Source organism: Schistocerca americana, chromosome 6 (assembly GCF_021461395.2).
Source record: "Schistocerca americana isolate TAMUIC-IGC-003095 chromosome 6, iqSchAmer2.1, whole genome shotgun sequence".
NCBI classification, from domain to species: Eukaryota; Metazoa; Arthropoda; class Insecta; order Orthoptera; family Acrididae; genus Schistocerca; species Schistocerca americana.
The window spans coordinates 380,545,269-380,564,223 of NC_060124.1; the positions used below are offsets into that span (position 1 = coordinate 380,545,269).

An 18,955-nucleotide genomic window follows, 5' to 3' on the forward strand; every position below is an offset into this window, starting at 1 on the left:
TGCGAGATAGCGATCCCAACATTTTCATATTCGACGGTGACACTCTGACGTTTTTCCATGTCCATCCTTGTCAACAGTTGATGGTTAGAGAGATGACACCACTGTTACAGATAGTCTGCGTAAACCAGTTATGTTGGCCACCGATCCATTGTATATATGAATCGTGATAGCCCCTTCAGCATCAACGAAGGCCTTGAAGATGGTGCAATGAAACGCCGAAACTGATAGCTATACAATAAATGACATCATAAGGACGACTGTAGGTGTTTCATTTTTTTTACAATTCTGACTTTTTGTCTTTTTTTTGTAACCAGAGTTATGTTATTATTCATCCAATGATTCGTATTTAAATTCTCGGGCTATCTATTACCCTACCACATGGGTAGTGGCGTAGGTAGTTCGGCATCGGTGCCGAATTTTATCTTAGGGTAAGTCTGGGAGAGTTGGACCACTGTGTGGTACAGACTAAAGGGATATTTCGCAATTGCGCCGCTAGAGAGCTGCTCCCACTATTTTTGAACAAATACACTGCAAAAGTATTTTGTTATTTTCATTTTGGTTCTGGAGAAAAATCACATTCTCTGTTCTTGTGATCCGAAAATTTTTACATAATATTACTATTAAGTCTTAGTTTGCACAATATTATTGCAGTTTTTTTCACTGCGAGCTCTTGATAAATCTATAGATAGGCATGAAAATATCCTAAAACGGCCATCGATTTCGTTACCTCCAGGTAGCTAGCTCGATCTCTCCCAGATAATCTGGAGATTTGAACCAGTGTTATTTAGGAGAGATGGACCACTTGTTTTAATGTGTGAGAGGGGGAGCACAATTAAATTTATGTTCAAGGCATGTGGAATAATCATACTGAAGATGGCAGCAGTCCCCGACTCTGCTTATTTGTCGGAACATGTGTCTTTTCCAGCAAATGGAAGAGCAGAATGTCACAAACAGGCCAACCAACCATTTAAAAGCTCACCAAAATTCCTAGTGATTCCAAGCACATCAAAAGAGCAGAGTTCTCTGCACAAGCCAAATTCAATCGACAATCTGTATCTGTGGGACCACCTTGATCGGGCTCTTTCCGGCGTGGATGCTCAACCGAGAAATCCAGGCAGTTGACCACAGAAATGGAGTCGGTATGGATCCACATCCCTGTCGGTACCTTCCAAACCTTCACTGACCCCCTTCTTGGGCGATCGCACTGCAAAAAGTGGTTATTCAGGTTTTTCACTTGTGGTCACATAAATATGACCGGACCGTGTGGAAGAAGTTCGCATATCATTTCGTTTTAGTTACGAAAAAAGTGAAAAGAAACATAGATTTAACTGAAGAGGTAAATTTTCACAAAATTCAGGAGCGACTGCTTCACCAACTGACTGAAAGTGATGAGGTGAAGGGCTGTACCAGTTTGTTTTAGAAGCAGAGTTCGTGACTTGTACGTGTGGTCGTGCTGCAGGGCGTGACTTACCCGGCGTGCCACGGCATCTGGCGCTTCTGGGCGCCGCCGCTGGAGCGCTCTCGGCTCGCGACGCTGGCCTTCTGCGGGTCGTACGCCGGCGTCGTGCTGGGCATGCCGCTCTCCGGCATGCTGGCGGGGGGCATCAGCTGGCAGGCGCCCTTCTACTTCTACGGTGAGTGCTTGCGGCGCTGCCGTCGCTTCCGCTGCACCTCGGTCAACGGCTCCTGCAGGCGCCAGAAGCATCCTTAGGAAAAACTAGCCAGATGACTAATACACTAGCTCGTCAAAAGTATAAAATATTTGATCAGTTGAACACCTGGAACTGAGGAACATATTAATAGAATGATAATCCGCTTCAGTTGCTAGTAATCTTCTTAACTTATTCCACCAGCGGTTGCAAAGTTATATTCTATATACATATTGTTACATTAATAGTATAGAGTCTATAAGTGTCTAAACATTTATTACAGTTGCATGTAAAACATTCAAGTAAATCGAAAACGAACATTTTGAGATATTTTGGTACCAATTTTTCACTTTATATAGCACATGTAATTAGATTAGATTACATTAGATTAAAACTGAATAAATTGCAAAAAGGTAGCAATTTAAGGAGATGGGACATGGATAAACTGACTAAACCAGAGGTTGTACAGAGTTTCAGGGAGAGCATAAGGGAACAATTGACAGGAATGGGGGAAAGAAATACAGTAGAAGATGAATGGGTAGCACTGAGGGATGAAGTAGTGAAGGCAGCAGAGGATCAAGTAGGTAAAAAGACGAGGGCTAGTAGAAATCCTTGGGTAACAGAAGAAATATTGAATTTAATTGATGAAAGGAGAAAATATAAAAATGCAGTAAATGAAAGAGGCAAAAAGGAATACAAACGTCTCAAAAATAAGATCGACAGGAAGTGCAAAATTGCTAAGCAGGCATGCCTAGTGGACAAATGTAAGGATGTAGAGGCTTATCTCACTAGGGGTAAGATAGATACTGCCTACAGGAAAATTAAAGAGACCTTTGGAGAAAAGAGCTCAGATGGAAACCCAGTTCTAAGCAAAGAAAGGATAGCAGAAAGGTGGACGGAGTATATAGACGGTCTATACAAGGGCGATGTACTTAGGGACAATATTATGGAAATGGAAGAGGATGTAGATGAAGATGAAATGGGAGATACGATACTGCGTGAGGAGTTTGACAGAACACTGAAAGACCTGAGTCGAAACAAGGCCCTGGGAGTAGACAACATTCCATTAGAACTACTGACGCCCTTGGGAGAGCCATTCCTGACAAAACTCTAACATCTGGTGAGCAAGATGTACGAGACAGACGAAACACCCTCAAACTTCAAGAAGAATATAATAATTCCAATCCCCAAGAAAGTAGGTGTTGAAATATGTGAAAATTACCGAACTATCAGATTAAAAAGTCACAGCTGCAAAATACTAACGCGAATTATTTACAGACGAAAGGAAAAACTGGTGGAAGCCGACCTCGGGGAGGATCAGTTTGGATTCCGTAGAAATGTCGGAACACGTGAGGCAATACTGACCTTACGACTTATCTTAGAAGGAAGATTAAGGAAAGGCAAACCTACGTTTCTAGCATTTGTAGACTTAGAGAAAGCTTTTGACAATGTTGACTGGAATACTCTCTTTCAAATTCTAAAGGTGGCAGGGCTAAAATACAGGGAGCGAAAGGCTATTTACAATTTGTACAGGAACCTGATAGCAGTTATAAGAGTCGAGGGGCATGAAAGGGAAGCAGTGGTTGGGAAGGGAGTGAGACAGGGTTGTAGCCTCTCACCGATGTTATTCAATCTGTATATTGAGCAAGCAGTAAAGGAAACAAAAGAAAAATTTGGAGTAGGTATTAAAATCCACGGAGAAGAAATAAAAACTTTGAGGTTCGCCGATGACATTGTAATTCTGTCAGAGACAGCAAAGGACTTGGAAGAGCAGTTGAACGGAATGGACAGCGTCTTGAAAGGAGGGTATAAGATGAACATCAACAAAAGCAAAACGAGGATAATTGAATGCAGTCGAATTAAGTCGGGTGATGCTGAGGGAATTAGATTAGGAAATGAGACACATAAAGTAGTAAAGGAGTTTTGCTATTTCGGGAGCAAAGTAACTGATGATGATCGAAGTAGAGAGGATATAAAATGTAGACTGGCAATGACAAGGAAAGCGTTTCTGAAGAAAAGAGATTTGTTAACATCGAGTATAGATTTAAGTGTCAGGAAGTCGTTTCTGAAAGTATTTCTATGGAGTGTAGCTATGTATGGAAGTGAAACATGGACAATAAATAGTTTGGACAGGAAGAGAACAGAAGCTTTCCAAATGTGGTGCTGCAGAAGAATGTTGAAGATTAGGTGGGTAGATCACGTAACTAATGAGGAGGTATTGAATAGGATTGGGAAGAAGAGAAGTTTGTGGCACAACTTGACTAGAAAAAGGGATCGGTTGGTAGGACATGTCCTGAGGCATCAAGGGGTCACAAACTTAGCATTGGAGGGCAGCGTGGAGGGTAAAAATCGTAGAGGGAGACCAAGAGATGAATACACTAAGCAGATTCAGAAGGATGTAGGTTGCAGTAGGTACTGGGAGGTGAAGGAGCTTGCACAGGATAGATTAGCATGGAGAGCTGCATCAAACCAGTCTCAGAACTGAAGACCATAACAACAACAACATGATACATATATATACTTATACATTATACGTATTAAAATACCAATATATTAACAAAGTTGGTACCTAGAAACACGCCCATATTACAAATCAACGTTGCGTCAAAATTTCAAAGCAATCGATCAAGAACTTTCGGAGATTAACCATTTTGATCAAATCAATATTTGCCCTTTTACAATTTTCCCCTTTTATTGCATGTATATTACACATATACCAGATTTCGTTCTAGTAGGACTATAAAAGTACTTCGATATTCGAATACAATGTTGCATCAAAATTTCGAAGCAATCCGTGAAGAACTGTCGGATATCCGAGTTTTTTAACAAACAAAAAACTACATCTGTACTTACGTAGAAATTGTAAATGCTCCTAATCGTAAATCTCCGAAAGTTTTTGACCGAATGCTTAGAAATCTTGACGTAACGTTGCATTAGAACACGCGTGTGTTTTTCTATGTATATTTTTAATATATGTAATGTATAATTTTTTGTAAATCTAATTATAAGGAAAATCTCAAGAAGTTACATATGTAAAGAAATATGTACCTAGAAACATTCCTGTATTAGAATCCACCGTTGTTTGAAATTTTAAAGCAACCAATCTAGAAGTTCCGGAGATTAACGATATTTAATCTACGTTTTTATTTATATAGATATGTAACACACAAAAATTTGTATGTTGGGAGTGCCGAGTACACAAGCTACATTGTTGTTGTTGTTGTTGTTGTTGTGGTCTTCAGTTCTGAGACTGGTTTGATGCAGCTCTCCATGCTACTCTATCCTGTGCAAGCCTCTTCATCTCCAAGTACCTACTGCAACCTACATCCTTCTGAATCTGCTTGCTGTATTCATCTCTTAGCCTCCCTCTACGATTCTTACCCTCCATGCTTCCCTCCAATGCTAAATTGGTGATCCCTTGATGCGTCGGAACGTGTCCTACCAGACGGTCTCTTCTTCTACTCTAGTTATGCCACAAATACATCTTCTGCCCAATTACATTCAGTACCTACTCGTTAGTTACTTGATCTGCCCATATAATCTGCAGCATTCTTTTGTAGCACCACATTTCAAAAGCTTTTATTCTCTTTTTGTCTAAAGTGTTTATCGTCCATGTTTATTTCCATGCATGGCTATACTCCATACAAATATTTTCAGAAAATACCTCCTGACACTTAAATCTGTACTCGACGTTAATAAATTTCTCTTCTTCAGAAACGCTTTCCTTGCCATCGCTAGACTACATTTTATATCCTCTCGCCTTCGACCATCATCGGTGTATTTTTCTTCCCAAACAGGAAAACTCATCTTTTACATTAAGTATCTCATTTCCTAATCTAATTCCCCAATTAATTTAAATAGACTACATTGCATTATCCTCGTTTTGCTTTTGTTGATATTCATCTCATATCCTCCTTTCAAGGCACTGTCCATTCCGTTCAACTGCTCTTCCAAGTCCTTTCTCCGACAGAATTACAAAGTCATTGGCAAACCTTAAGATTACTATTTCTTCTCCTTGGATCTTAATTACCACTCCTTTTTTTCGCTTCCATTCTGCTCACTCAAAATATAGATCGAATAACGTCGGGGTTAGGCTACAACCCTGTCTCACTCCCTCTCATCCTCTGCTTCCTTTTCGTGCCCCTCGACTCTTGTAAATGTCATTTGGTTTCCGTACAAACTGTAAATAGCTTTTCGCTTCCTGTATTTTATCCCTGTCACCTTCACAGTTTGAAAGAGAGTATTCCAGTTAATACTGTCAAACGCTTTCTCTAAGTCTACAATGCTAGAAACGTACCTTTTAAGATAAGTCGTAGGGTCAGTATTGCCTCACGTGTTCCTACATTTCTACGGAATCCAAACTGATCGGCTTGTACCAGTTTTTCCATTCGTCTGTAGAGAATTAGTGTTATTATTTTGCAACCGTGACTTATTAAACTGATAGTTCGGTAATTTTCAGCCATGTCAGTATCTGCTTTCTTTGGTACTGTAATTATTACATTATTCTTGAAGTCTGAGGGTGTTTCACCTGTCTCACTAGGTGGAAGAGCTTTGTCATGGCTGGCTCTCCCAAGTCTATAAGTAGTTCTAACGGAATGTTCTCTACTCCCAGGGCCTTTTTCGACTTTGGAATTTTAGTGGTCTGCACCATTCTTCACCCATTGTCATATCTCCCATCTGATTTCCATCTACGTCCTCTTCCATCGCCCTTGTATAGACCCTCTGTTTACTCCTTTCACCTTTCAGCTGTCCCTCTTTCGTTTAGGACTGGTTTTCCATCTTGCACACTGCTACATTGAGTTGGTGTTATTTTCATAGTGATGCACAAGAGTTGGCAACACTTGTGCATGATGAAGAGGCCGAACGTTCACAAGTGTATACCACAGGTTTCCACTGGGAAAAAATTCTTCTTTTGTAGCTAAGGTACAATAAAAATTAAGGTACGCAGTTGTTGCCAGAGTGTCTGAGAGGCTCTGTTGTACGCAGTACACAACACTAAAAATTGTGTTCAGATCCTTCTGCATTTCGCGTTTTCTTAAGCGCAATAAGAGAATGATATCTTCGGTTTTGAAACGGGCCAATAAAGATGAATAATATGCATTTGTAATAGTTTTATCCTTTTCCAGATAGTCGAGGAGGATTATCCCTTGCGAATCCGAAAAGACAGTCGCCATAACCTTTCCGGCCAAAGGAATGGTCTTCGCCTTTTTTGGTGCAGATTCTCCCTTGATAACCCATTGTTTAGATTGTTCTTCGGTGTCAGGAGTATAGTAGTGTATCCATGTTTCATCCACAGTGACGAAACAGCGCTTAAAGTCCTGTGGATTCTTCCTGAACAGTTGCAAACCATCCTTGCAACACTTCACACGATTCCGTTTTTGGTCAACAGTGAGCAATCGCGGAACCCATCTTGCGGATAGCTTTCACATATCCAAATGTTTATGCAAAATATTATGTACCCGTTGATTCTAGATGCCCACAGCACTAGTAATCTCACGCACCTTAACTTTTCTGTCATCCATTACCATATCATGGATTTTATCAATGATTTCTGGAGTCGTAACCTCCACAGGGCGTCCAGAAAGTTGAGCATCACTTGTGCCCATATGGCCACTCCAAAAATTTTGAAACCACTTATAAACTGTTCTAATCGAAGGTGCGGAGTCACCGTAATGTTTATCAAGCTTCTCTTTAGTCTCCTGAGGCGTTTTGCCTTTCATAAAGTAATGTTTAATCACCACACGAAATACTTCTTCGTCCATTTTTTGACAATCACTCGACTTCTTTGATTCGCACGAATGCCAAACACAAAGAAATAGACCAATATGGCTGAAACTTGGTGTGTGCTCTTTCCAAAGATGCTACTAACTAAAAATGACCTCGATACGCGCCGGTGGTCACAACTCTGGGACTTTGCATGGACTTTTCAAACACCCCTCGTAGAGTATCGGTTCACTCTCTTTAGGAAAGGACGCTCTCGGGAAACCGCACGATGATCCTTATGATGCACAACTCCAAACTTCTGCCACTCTGGTTAGATGAGCAACTCGGTGAGCTTTCGCTCTTCCTAAAAGAACCTTTGACGAAACGCGCTGCTCTTGTGTGGATGTTCTCGATTTCCTCTATGTATCCTACCTGGTACGGGTTCTACACTGAAGAGAAATATTTAAATATCGCTAGCCACAGACTGCCCTTTCTGAGGTGTTTTCCAATGAAAGCCAGCCATTTGCCTCTTTTGCTATTAGTTTGTGTGGTCGATTCATTTCGAAACGCATCTTATGTCTCTTTATCAACATTTAAAAGATGATGTAACACGTTCCAGTGTTTGTTCGTTAATAGCATAATCATCCAAGAACGAGTTTTCCGCCTGTTAATGCGCGATATGTTTCATTTCGTTATGGTGAGGGTCAAGTGTCGATCCTTTCATGCATTTCACTTTAATATTCTACCATTGCGACTTCTCTGCAACAGCATCATCTGGGAACAGCCCCATGGAGCATCCTACATTACGCTCTACGTCACACACAAACTTTAAATTCTGAAGGTGTCTCCCCATCAAAAATAATGTGGTGTGTTCTATTCACTCTTGCGACGTGCTACGCGAGAGAAATTACGTGGCGCATTGCTCTGACGTGTAACCTCGAAACGTTCATTGGTGGACACTGATTAATTTTCAATGCTTCATTTTCGAAAAAAAAAAAAAAAAAAAAAATCTGGACAAGTGCTAGTAGGACTCGCGGTGAATAGTTTGTAACAAACTTTCTGAGATACATGGCCGTATCTGTTGACTGCATTGGCTTAGAAGTTTAAACGTTTTACACCGTCAAGACCATAGACGTATTTGAAAGAAATTTCAACTCGATACTCTATCTGTTTCTCAGAAAAAGTGACCTTAACAGACGGACAGACAGAAGAACAACGAAGCTACGTCATAAGTTTTCCGTTTTTACAGACTGAGATGTTGTGTGGTAGTAAGTTCCTTCGGGACCAAATTGCTGAGGTCATCGCTCCCTAGGCGTACACATTACTTAATCTAACTTAAAGTAACTTACGGTTAGGATAACACACACACCCACGCCCGGGGGAGGACTCAAACCTCCAACGGGGAGAGCCGATCGAACCGTGTCAACGCGCCCGGGACCACGCGGCTACCATGCACCGTCCGAATGAGATACAGAACCCTAAAGACAAACGCTTCATCCTTTCTTTGTCCTGTGAGACAGCGTTAAATTTGTTATTACTCCAGGAATAAAAATTAACTCCCCACAATTATGAAACTGCTTAACGTAATTCATTGGTCTCAACTACCAGTTTTCAAATTCTTCACATTTAGTAACAAGAACTTTCTACTAAGCTCCAGGGACCAATGAAATACCTGTCAGTTTGAGTATTAATTTGTGACTGAGGTAGTATATCTCTTCGTGGCGTCAAAGTTTCTTTGGAATGTATTTAGTATCCTGCTCAGTGATGCAACCAATTAATCAGCGGTGCAAGGTTACTACTATCGAAATCCTTGTTTTTGGCACTTACCACCGTTTTCATATGCACACATTCTGACAAAGTTGCAATTAGTGAGATTGTGAAACCTGAGATACACTGAGGTGACAAAAGTCATGGGATAGCTGTATGCACACATTCAGGTGGCTATAGTGTCGAGTACACAAGTTATAAAACTGCTGCCCATTGCCGGAGCTGTCATTTGTAGTCAGGTGATTCATGTGAAAAGGTTTCCGGCGTGATAACGGCCGCACGGAGTGAATTAACAGACTTTGAACGTGGACTGGTAATTGAAAAAAAAAAAATGCTTCAAATGGCTCTGAGCGCTATCCGACTTAACTTCTGAGGTCATCAGTCGCCTAGAACTTCGAACTAATTAAATCTAACTAACCTAAGAATATCACACACATCCATGCCCGAGGCAGGATTCGAACCTGCGACCGTAGCGGTCGCTCAGCTCCAGACTGTACCGCCTAGAACCGCACGGCCACTCCGGCCGGCACTGGTAATTGAAGCTGGACGCATAAGACAATCGATTTCGGATATGTGTCAATAATGCGCCCTGATCTCGAAATTTCAGGCGTTACCTCTCACCACGAGAAATGCAGTGGCCGACACCAATCACTTAATGACCGAGAGCAGAGGCGATTGCATAAAGTAGTCAGTGCAAACAGGCAAGCAATACTGTGTGAAATTACTGCTGAAATTAATGTGAGACGTACAACGGAAGTATCAGTTAGGACAATGCAGTTCAATTTGGCATTAACGGGCTACGGCAGCAGACGACCGACGCGGGTGCCTTTGCTAACAGCACATCACCTACAGCGCCTTTCCTGGGATCGTGACCGTATCGGTTGGACCTTAGACGACTGAAACACCGTGGCCTGGCCAGATGAGTCACAATTTCAGTTGGTAGCAGTTGATGGTGGGATTCGAGTGTGGCACAGACCCCACGATGTCTTGAACCCAAGTTGTCAACAAAGTACTGTGGAAGCTGGTGGTGGCTCTAGTCCAGCTGAAGCGATCATTGACTGTAAATGGTTATGTTCATCTACCTGCAGACCAATTTCAGCCATTCATGAACTTCATGTTCCCAAACACTCTCCGCTCGGGGACTGGGTGTTGTGTTGTCCTCATTATCATTTCATCCCCGTCCCTGCGCGCGAGTTAGCCAATGTGGAGTCGAGTGAAAGAAGACTTGCACTTGGCGGCCGTACTTCCCCGAATAGGGGCCTCCCGGCCAATGATGCCATACGATCATTTCCATTTTGTCTTAGGTGGCAATTATGTCTCACACTCCTATAAAGTTTATCGAGGCATTTACGAAGTTGTTACCAGGAGACGTTAAGCGTCGCCTTACAGTGGCGTGTGCCCACAGGCCGCGTGGGATTTGCCGAGCACCCTAGGGCGCTGCAGTCACAGACTGTGCTGCTGGTCCCGGCGGAGGTTCGAATCCTCCCTCGGGCATGGCTGTGTGTGTTCGTCCTTAGGATAATTTAGGTTAAGTAGTGTGTAAGCTTAGGGACTGATGACTTTAGCTGTTAAGTCTCATAAGATTTCACACACATTTGAACATTTACGTGTGCCCACAGGCGTGGTGGGCCTGCTGTGGTACTTGTTCTGGCTGTGGCTGAGCTTCGAGAAGCCGTCGAAGCACCCGAGCATATCGGCGCGCGAGCTGCAATACATCGAACAGTCGCTGGGGCAGTCGGTGAACCAGGCCATGCCGACAATGTCGACGACCCCTTGGGGCGCCTTCCTCACGTCGCTTCCCGTCTACGCCATCGTCGTGGCCAACTTCTGCCGCTCCTGGAACTTCTACCTGCTCGTCCTCTTCCAGGCGCCCTATCTCCAGAGCTCTTTCAACATGACCATAGAGGAGGTAAATCTCCCTTTTCTGTATTAACTCTTCTAATTCAAGTTAGAATCAGTTATGAAATACAGATTAATGAATTACAACCACAAGAAGACCAAAGCATACGTAACGGTAGTGCAGGAAATGACCCAGTGTATATAAAGGAACTTAGTACAGTACTGAAACCCTTAAAAATGAGGACAGAAGCTGAAGTAATTAAGTGCCAAGGTCGGGGCTTGAAACCAGTTCTCCTGCTGATGAGAAGTGAATTGTTTGTGTTAGTGAGGCCATCGGACTAAGACAGTCCGCGCAGCTGTGTCTGCCAGAAAACTAGGCTGGGGCAGTGGATAGCACATCTGCCTAGTAAGGGAGGGACCACGTTCAAGTACGGCCTTGGCACAATTTTAATTCATTACTTCGGTTTCCGTCGAAGATAAAATTGAGACTCAGTGTGTTTCAGGGAAATGTAATTCCATCAGACCTTTAAAGAGAGGCAAGCTTAAAGGTTAGATAAAATGAATTTGGCAGGATGATTCTTAAAGTAAAGTACTTAATATAAGTAATCAACACTGAGAAAGGAAAACCATACCAAATGTATGAAGAAAATCTAAAGTAATCTTAATTTTAAAGCAAGTTGAATGAAGTTCTTGTAATAACTATCGTTTAATAAGTTTGCGAAATGCTGCGTATATAATATAAGCTAAAATAATAAGCAATATGCTGAAGATATAACACACTCTGTGTTACTGGAAGAAAAAAGTGGATTCAGAAAAGTGAGATCTTGCACAGATAATATATTTAGCTTAAAACAAATACTGGAGAAGACAATTTAAGTTAAAAACCTGGCTCACGTTCGTTAATTACGTAATACTATTTGCAGTTCCGTCATTTTTTGACATGGGAGGAGCACCCTTTTCAAAACTTCATGAAGCATTCGTTAACCATCTGTCACATTTCCAGTACATATGTTTGGGTACTAGTGTCGAACCAGCCGCTTCAGTCTCACGTCCTACCTGTCGAGGCTGCACTGAAAACACCTGATCTTAATAACAACCATCAAATGGCAATAGATAGAATCAACGTATCCCTGCTTAGCTACTCAGAATCAAACTGACTTGCTAAGTCAGCACATCTTGATTGTGACAGTCATTTACGAACATTTTATAAAGCGTGTATTGCAGTTTTGATGTGTGTTATTAAGATCGGGCACTTTCAGTGCAGTCACAGTAGGCCAAGCTTGAGAATGAATCAGTGGGTTCGAAACTAGTCGCCAAAGATATGTCCTGCAACTGTGACGGATTGTTGATTACATAATATCTTTTGATACGGTAGACAGGGAGTAGTTTTAGAGCATAATGAAAAAAAATTCCTAGCCCAAACACTTGATTCAAGCTATTCGAGATACGTGCGCAAAGACAAAAATTGTTTTAGATCTGGAGCAGTAGTTACCAGAAGAAATTATGATTAATCAAGGAGTACGCTAAGGTTGCAGCCCGTCCTCAACTCACTTCATTATATATCGAAATTATTGGACCTGTAAACAACATGTCCATCCTGGAATAAAACTGAATAACAATATGTACATAAACCCCATGCTTTCTGCAGATGATTAATTCATACTAAATATCATTTGTAAGAGCTACAATTTTCAGATATCTGGGACCACAGAAGTTATGGTATAGCAAAGAAAGCTCCCAGTCACAGCCGAGATAATAATTGACGATGAAACTAGAAGAAGTTTCAAGCTTTATTTACCTTGGTTGTAATTTATCTTTTAAAGATGATGACGAACTGAAGAAAAAGTTCCATCGATTTCAGGATATGTGAAGAAAACTTCGGTGAACATTGAATGGTAAGGAGAGAGAACAGACAAACTTAAACTGTTTAAGACTACGCCTGTGACAAACCTCATTATGAATGGAAGCGAGAACGGGGTGAATGGAACAAAGTATCGAAACAGAGTTTCATCGTGAAAAATGCGGTTCCTCAAATCAGAGAAAGATTACTACTTAAATAAAAGGAATCAATGAAGAGATAAGGTAGTAATTAAAATAATACATTCTCGCTGAATGACATAATTTTCTAAACCATGAGAAAAGAGGAAAAACTGTAGTTTTAGAAGGTAGGACAATAGAATTTCTGAAGCCTTCCTTTAGATGGCGTCCTCCTGGAAGAAGATACGTTCCTCATCTCATGTACAGATGGCAGCAAAACAGGGGCCAAAACAAGCTAACAGCCTAGTCCTGGAACAGGAAGTAAAATAAAGTAAAATTATCACTCTCAAGTGAATCAAAATTTGGGTTCAGAATGGGTAAAAGTATAGAATTAATTATAGTACAATTTACAAAAATGAAACTTGATGCTGTTCACAAAAATGTATCACAGAAATTTACTTAGGTCTGACAAAGGCTTTTGATATGGCTTGCCATAAGATGCCACTATGTAAGCTATGATTATAAAGAACAAGAGGTGTGTGTACCTTATGATTAGTTCCTGTCATACCTAGAAGATAAGCTCAAAAGAGAAGAGACAACGTCAAATACAACAAAACATCAGAAACAAAATATATTAACATCAGTGTATTAATATGAGTGTTCTTCAGGGCAGTAAATTAGGACTAATACTGTTTCTAACACACATCAGAGATTTTCCAAACAGTATTACTTGAGAAAGAAATAAGAAAACTCTCTCCCTACAAAAGGCGAATGATACCGTCATGGAAAAAACAACTGGAAAACATGCAATAAAGTTGCATTGAAGATAAATACATCACATGCTATAAATGTCATTTTGAAGAGGAGAAAATGACACTGTTAAACGCAGACTGTGTAACAAACTCAAAGTATCTAGTAATCAATATTGATTCTCAAAATGAAGTTCCATGGTTTCGCAATCTAATGTCTCAGTTTCCGATCTGTTATGTCTACACTCAATCAACTGGGAGCATGCAGACAGTCGACAGTTTGTTTTTAAAAGATTGCCATTCGTAGAAGAAGTACCACATGTTAAATGACAGTACGAGAGGGCATACTAGATGACGTCATACAAAAGTGTGAACTTCGTACTCTCATTATAATATCTCTTCATTTTCTCAGCAAGGAATTATGGACGGAGAAAATAGCATTCCGCTAATATTAATGACAGAGCGTTCTTGAGAGTAAATAAGAGAAAAATCAGGATCAACAATAAAGACTCAGCATCGACTTTTTATCTTTGATTGATACACTGGAGAACGTCACCGCAAAAGACCAAAGTACAGAGAAGCCAGTCGGAAATGCTGAGCTGTGCTGAGAGATTACTTGGCTTTCTATAGCTTCTGATTCCCAATATTCTGCCTTACTTTGTCGCGTGAACCGGCCACTGGCACAATTTTTTATGTGAATGGAGGGGCGAAATATACAAACAGAGCTCCCATCACCCCGATATCCTCTCATAGTCCTGTCATCAGTCTGTAACAACCAGTGTCTTCTAGTCTCACATGAAACATCAGTCCTTAGCAGTGGAATTCTTTCTGGGCAACAAATGTACGAAATATGAACACAGTTTTCAAACTATAGAAAATGATTACATGAATAATTACAAAAATTGTAATCGGGCTCATTGTAAGGATATGTTCTAAACCTTGGGGCTTTTAACTAATCCATTTGAGTAGATTTACCAATTAATTATATGTGAATTACTATTATTAGTTATGACATGTGAATGGTAAGGCGCTAGGTCACAAAAACATGACTTTTGAATCAGAGAAGCATTTTATTTTTTGAAAGGTATTCCAGAAAGCTGAGTAAAGACTGAGACATTCAAGTGAATGTGACAAAATGAGAAATACAATTTAAGAATTAAAAACTGAATCATTCGACTTCAGACAAACTGTTGACTTCCACTGCACTCCCGTAGTTAGGTATCACCATACACTAAAAAAAGCAGAATGTGAAGTAAAACAGAGAGAAAAACATTCCGTTAACGTGTGCACCATAATCATAAATCGAACATGAAAGAAATTTGGTTATCAGATTGAAACAGACAATGGGCCTCTATTTAGAAAAATGAAGAAAATGGGTAACGATGGAAGGTGTGTAAGTAAAGTTTAAATATCACGCCCAACTGACTTCAGCAACAAGTAGATAAATTTACCCTAGGTACCAAAGTCAGCACACACAATACTGATAAATCACAAACCGTACTCGAACACGGTAGATAGGAAGATTTGTAACATTGCATGACAGAGATTTTTAGCAATGTATATAGCTTAATTTTAAACTGAGATTACTAAGGCTAATTCCATTAACGAAGGCCGAAATAAAATTAACGAGAACGCCAACATGACTTCAATTAAACAGGAAAAGTGAACATGAATTTATGCTGAATACTCATTAGATTACAGAAGCAAGTTACAACATTCACAAAATATCAACATGGCTCAAAGCCAAGCCAATACAGAGAAATAACAATGACAAAAAATAATTTACCAATGTAAGTTAGCACGACCGGCATACTCCTTTTAAATAACACTGGGGCTAACTCAGGCCCAAAACACAAAGTGTAATGATCCCTAGGGCCCAGCGGATATCCGCGAATGTTCATATATAGTCTACACACTTTTCTCCTCACCGTACTAGTCCAACGGTTGCCAGTCTACATCTTCATCTATACGACTACACTGCAGTTCACAATCAAGTGCCTGGCAACAGGTTGATCGAACCACCTTCAAAGTATATCTCTGTCGTTCCACTCTCGAGCAGTAAACGGGATAAACGAACACTTAAATCTTTTCATACGAGCTTTCATCTCTCTTATTTTATTACAATGATCATTTCTCCGAGTTTAAATGGGCACAAACAAAATTTTTTCCAATTCGGACGAAAAAAGTTGGTGATTGAAGTTACATGAGAAGATCCCGCCGCAACGAAAAACGCCTGTGTTTTAATGATTGCCACCCCGATTCAATCATATCCGTGGTACTCTATCCCTTTTGTTTCGTGATAATACAAAACGAGTTGTCCCTTCTCTGAACTTTTTCGATGACCTCTGCCAGTCTTATCTTATGCGGATCGCACATCGCGCAGCAGTACTCCAGAAGAAGGACAAGAAAAGTGTAGGCAGCCTCTTTAATAGACCCCTTGTATATTCTGTTTTGCCACTAAAATGCAGTCTTTGGCTTTCCTTCCCCACAACACTATCCAATTTAAGTTATTCGTAATTGTAATGACTAAGTTTTAATGGGACTCACGGCATTTAGATTTGAGTGATTTATCATGTATCCGAAATTTAGCGGATTCGTTTTAGTACTCATATGGGTAGCTTCGCACTTTTCATTGTGTAGAGTCAACTGCACCACACAGATATCTTGTATAAATCACTTTGCAATTGGTTTTGGTCATCTGATGACTTCTAACGAGACGATACATGACAGCATCATCGAAAAATGTCTGACGGGGCTGCTCAGATTGTCTCCTACATCGTTTATATAAGTCAGAAATACCAGAGGGAACTTTTGTGGCACTTCCCTGTAGAACACCGGATATCACTTCTGTTTTACTCGATGACTTTCCATCAATTACTACTAACTGTGACCTTTCTGGCAGGAGATCACAAAAGAGACGAAACTCCGTCAGCACACAGCTTGATTAAGAGTTGCTTGTGAGGAACCGTGTCAAAAGCATCCTGTAAATCTAAAATTGTGAAATCAGTTTTGAGATCCCTGTCAATAGAACTCATTACTTCATGTGAAAAACAGCCATTGTATTTTACAAGAACGATATTTTCTGAATCCATGATGACTGGTTGACAATAAATGGTTATCTTCGAGGTAACTCATAATATTCGAGTCTGTATTTTCAGTTCGTCCGTGTACTATGTGAGCATAAACAACACATTAAATTTCAAGGCCGTCATCCACCAAATACGATCGATGTGCTTCTCGGACGTATATATTCATAGAATAGCGTCACTTATTCACTTGAAATAATATACAGTTCCAGTAATCGGTCGTCGCGGCCGTATTCCATGTGACTGCCAGGACATGACCTCGAATGGCCATCCTCCAGCTTTCGGTGGTAAACAAGAGAGACCAAACTGATGGGGGCTGCCCTTACGTCGGTGCGACAGAGAGGGCCCGCCCCATGGCGGGACACGAAAGAGGCTGTTGCTTATAAGAGGCGAACCAAAAAGTTTTCGTTAGCGGCCCTACTGCCCAATAAAACAAAATCGCCCTGAACATCGAGGCAACCATCCCATCGACGCACTAGGTTGAGAGACCGGTCTGGTAAAACATCGTGTCCTGCTGTGTGAAGTAGTCCTTAACTGCCTGCTGACATCATCGTTCGACTGGAATCGTCGACCATTTAAGGCCTTTTTTTGAGGGACTATAAGGCGAGTTGCTTGGATGTGTCCCACTTAGAGTTGGTGTAAATTCTGCGTTACGACATTTGGGACATGGGATCGATCAGCGTCTTGTGTCTAATAGCGACCAGCACGGAACCTGGGGCACCATTCCACAACGGAGGTTTTCTACAGACACGCTGCACCGTGCACCTTCTTTATTCTCCGATGGATGTCTACCGGTGTTTGTCCTTCGGCAGCCACGAAAACTACTACCACGACATTATTCCTGTATGGACGCATTTGGCAATAATGTCGCCATAGTTCACGTTTCATTATTTACCCCACGCACTACGAAAGATGAGTGATACGCTAATCCCTTAGCTACATATCGGTGCTTATTCACTCCCATCGGAGTCGCACTACGTTGCATATACACTGCAGGAAACCCTCAAACAGATTTTTGATCGTCCTACATATAATTTGTTTCAATGCACAATGATTAAAGCAAAGCCGCATTTACACATACTGCAGAAGGTTCGATAGCGAATGCCAAACTTCACTACAGAAATTTGTAATTCATTGTTCTCTTTTAACAAGTAAAAATGGCAGTTATTTCTTTGTAGAATTTTTGTGATATAGTATCTCTGTTTGTGCTTAAAAACACTGACAAACTTTATTTTCAGCTACGTTGGTCATAATAAGTCTCAATTTTACAACAAAATACGCGTGAGAGAAAAATCACAGAATGTCAAGCCTGTTGATCATAGCTTAAGACGAAACACTCTCCCAACATAAGTAATCTCGGGCTATCGTCACAGGTTTGTAAAGCAGTGATCAGAGGTTCAAGTCCAGTCTGGCAGATGAACATGATTTTTAACAATGCTGCCACTGCGTCTGTCCTCAACATGAGCACAACATTAAAGATATTGACGATTAAAAATTACAAAAACGTAATTTTTTTACAAATACAGAGAAGACGGACGCGAATTAGACCGTTGGAAGGCTTTTGAGGCCTGCTACACGAATGCCATCCTGAAATATGTTCACTTAATGAAATCATGTTAAAAGCAACAATTTCTAGTAAATTGAAAATGAAGCTGGAAGTTCGTAAATTAGACATATTTGTTATACTAACGGTAGGTCTCACAGATACTTCAGTGAAGATACAAAGTCGCAAGCGGTACCAGAACATTCCCAATTTTCATCTCAGTATGGGAAGCCATTGCAGGTGCCCCTTATACTTAAGCAACGATATTAAATTAGAGTTTGTGTTTTATTGTATGTCTTCACGACCAAGAAATAACCTCGTACACTTTCGGCAGAGATTCATTTCTTATTTTATGGTGTTTGTGAGAACACTTGATTTACCCCAACTCAGATCGGTGGTAATGCCGTAAAATAAAATGAAACCGCGTACCTCTTCCAGTCTCCTTCGACATTTATATGGATATGGTATCTGTTCCTTCGGACATTGTTGACCTGCAGCCGCCTATAACGAAATTAGAATTATATTAATACCTTTAGCTTCTGACGGGCGTTGCTACATATCAACGGGGACAAGTGAAAATGTGTGCCCCGACCGGGACCCGAACCAGGGATCTCCTGCTTGCATGGCAGACGCTCTATCCAT

At 40.8% G+C, this 18,955-nt stretch overlaps 1 protein-coding gene across 1 annotated transcript in view; it reads left to right on the plus strand.

Annotated features, from left to right (window-relative positions):
• The window catches only part of LOC124620158 (vesicular glutamate transporter 1), a 210,413-nt gene that overhangs the window by 138,801 nt on the left and 52,657 nt on the right, over nucleotides 1-18,955 (plus strand). The window contains exons 7-8 of the mRNA XM_047146828.1: nucleotides 1,460-1,634; nucleotides 10,739-11,028. Coding sequence (XP_047002784.1) covers nucleotides 1,460-1,634; nucleotides 10,739-11,028 — 465 coding nt within the window. The remainder of the gene's footprint in view (nucleotides 1-1,459; nucleotides 1,635-10,738; nucleotides 11,029-18,955) is intronic.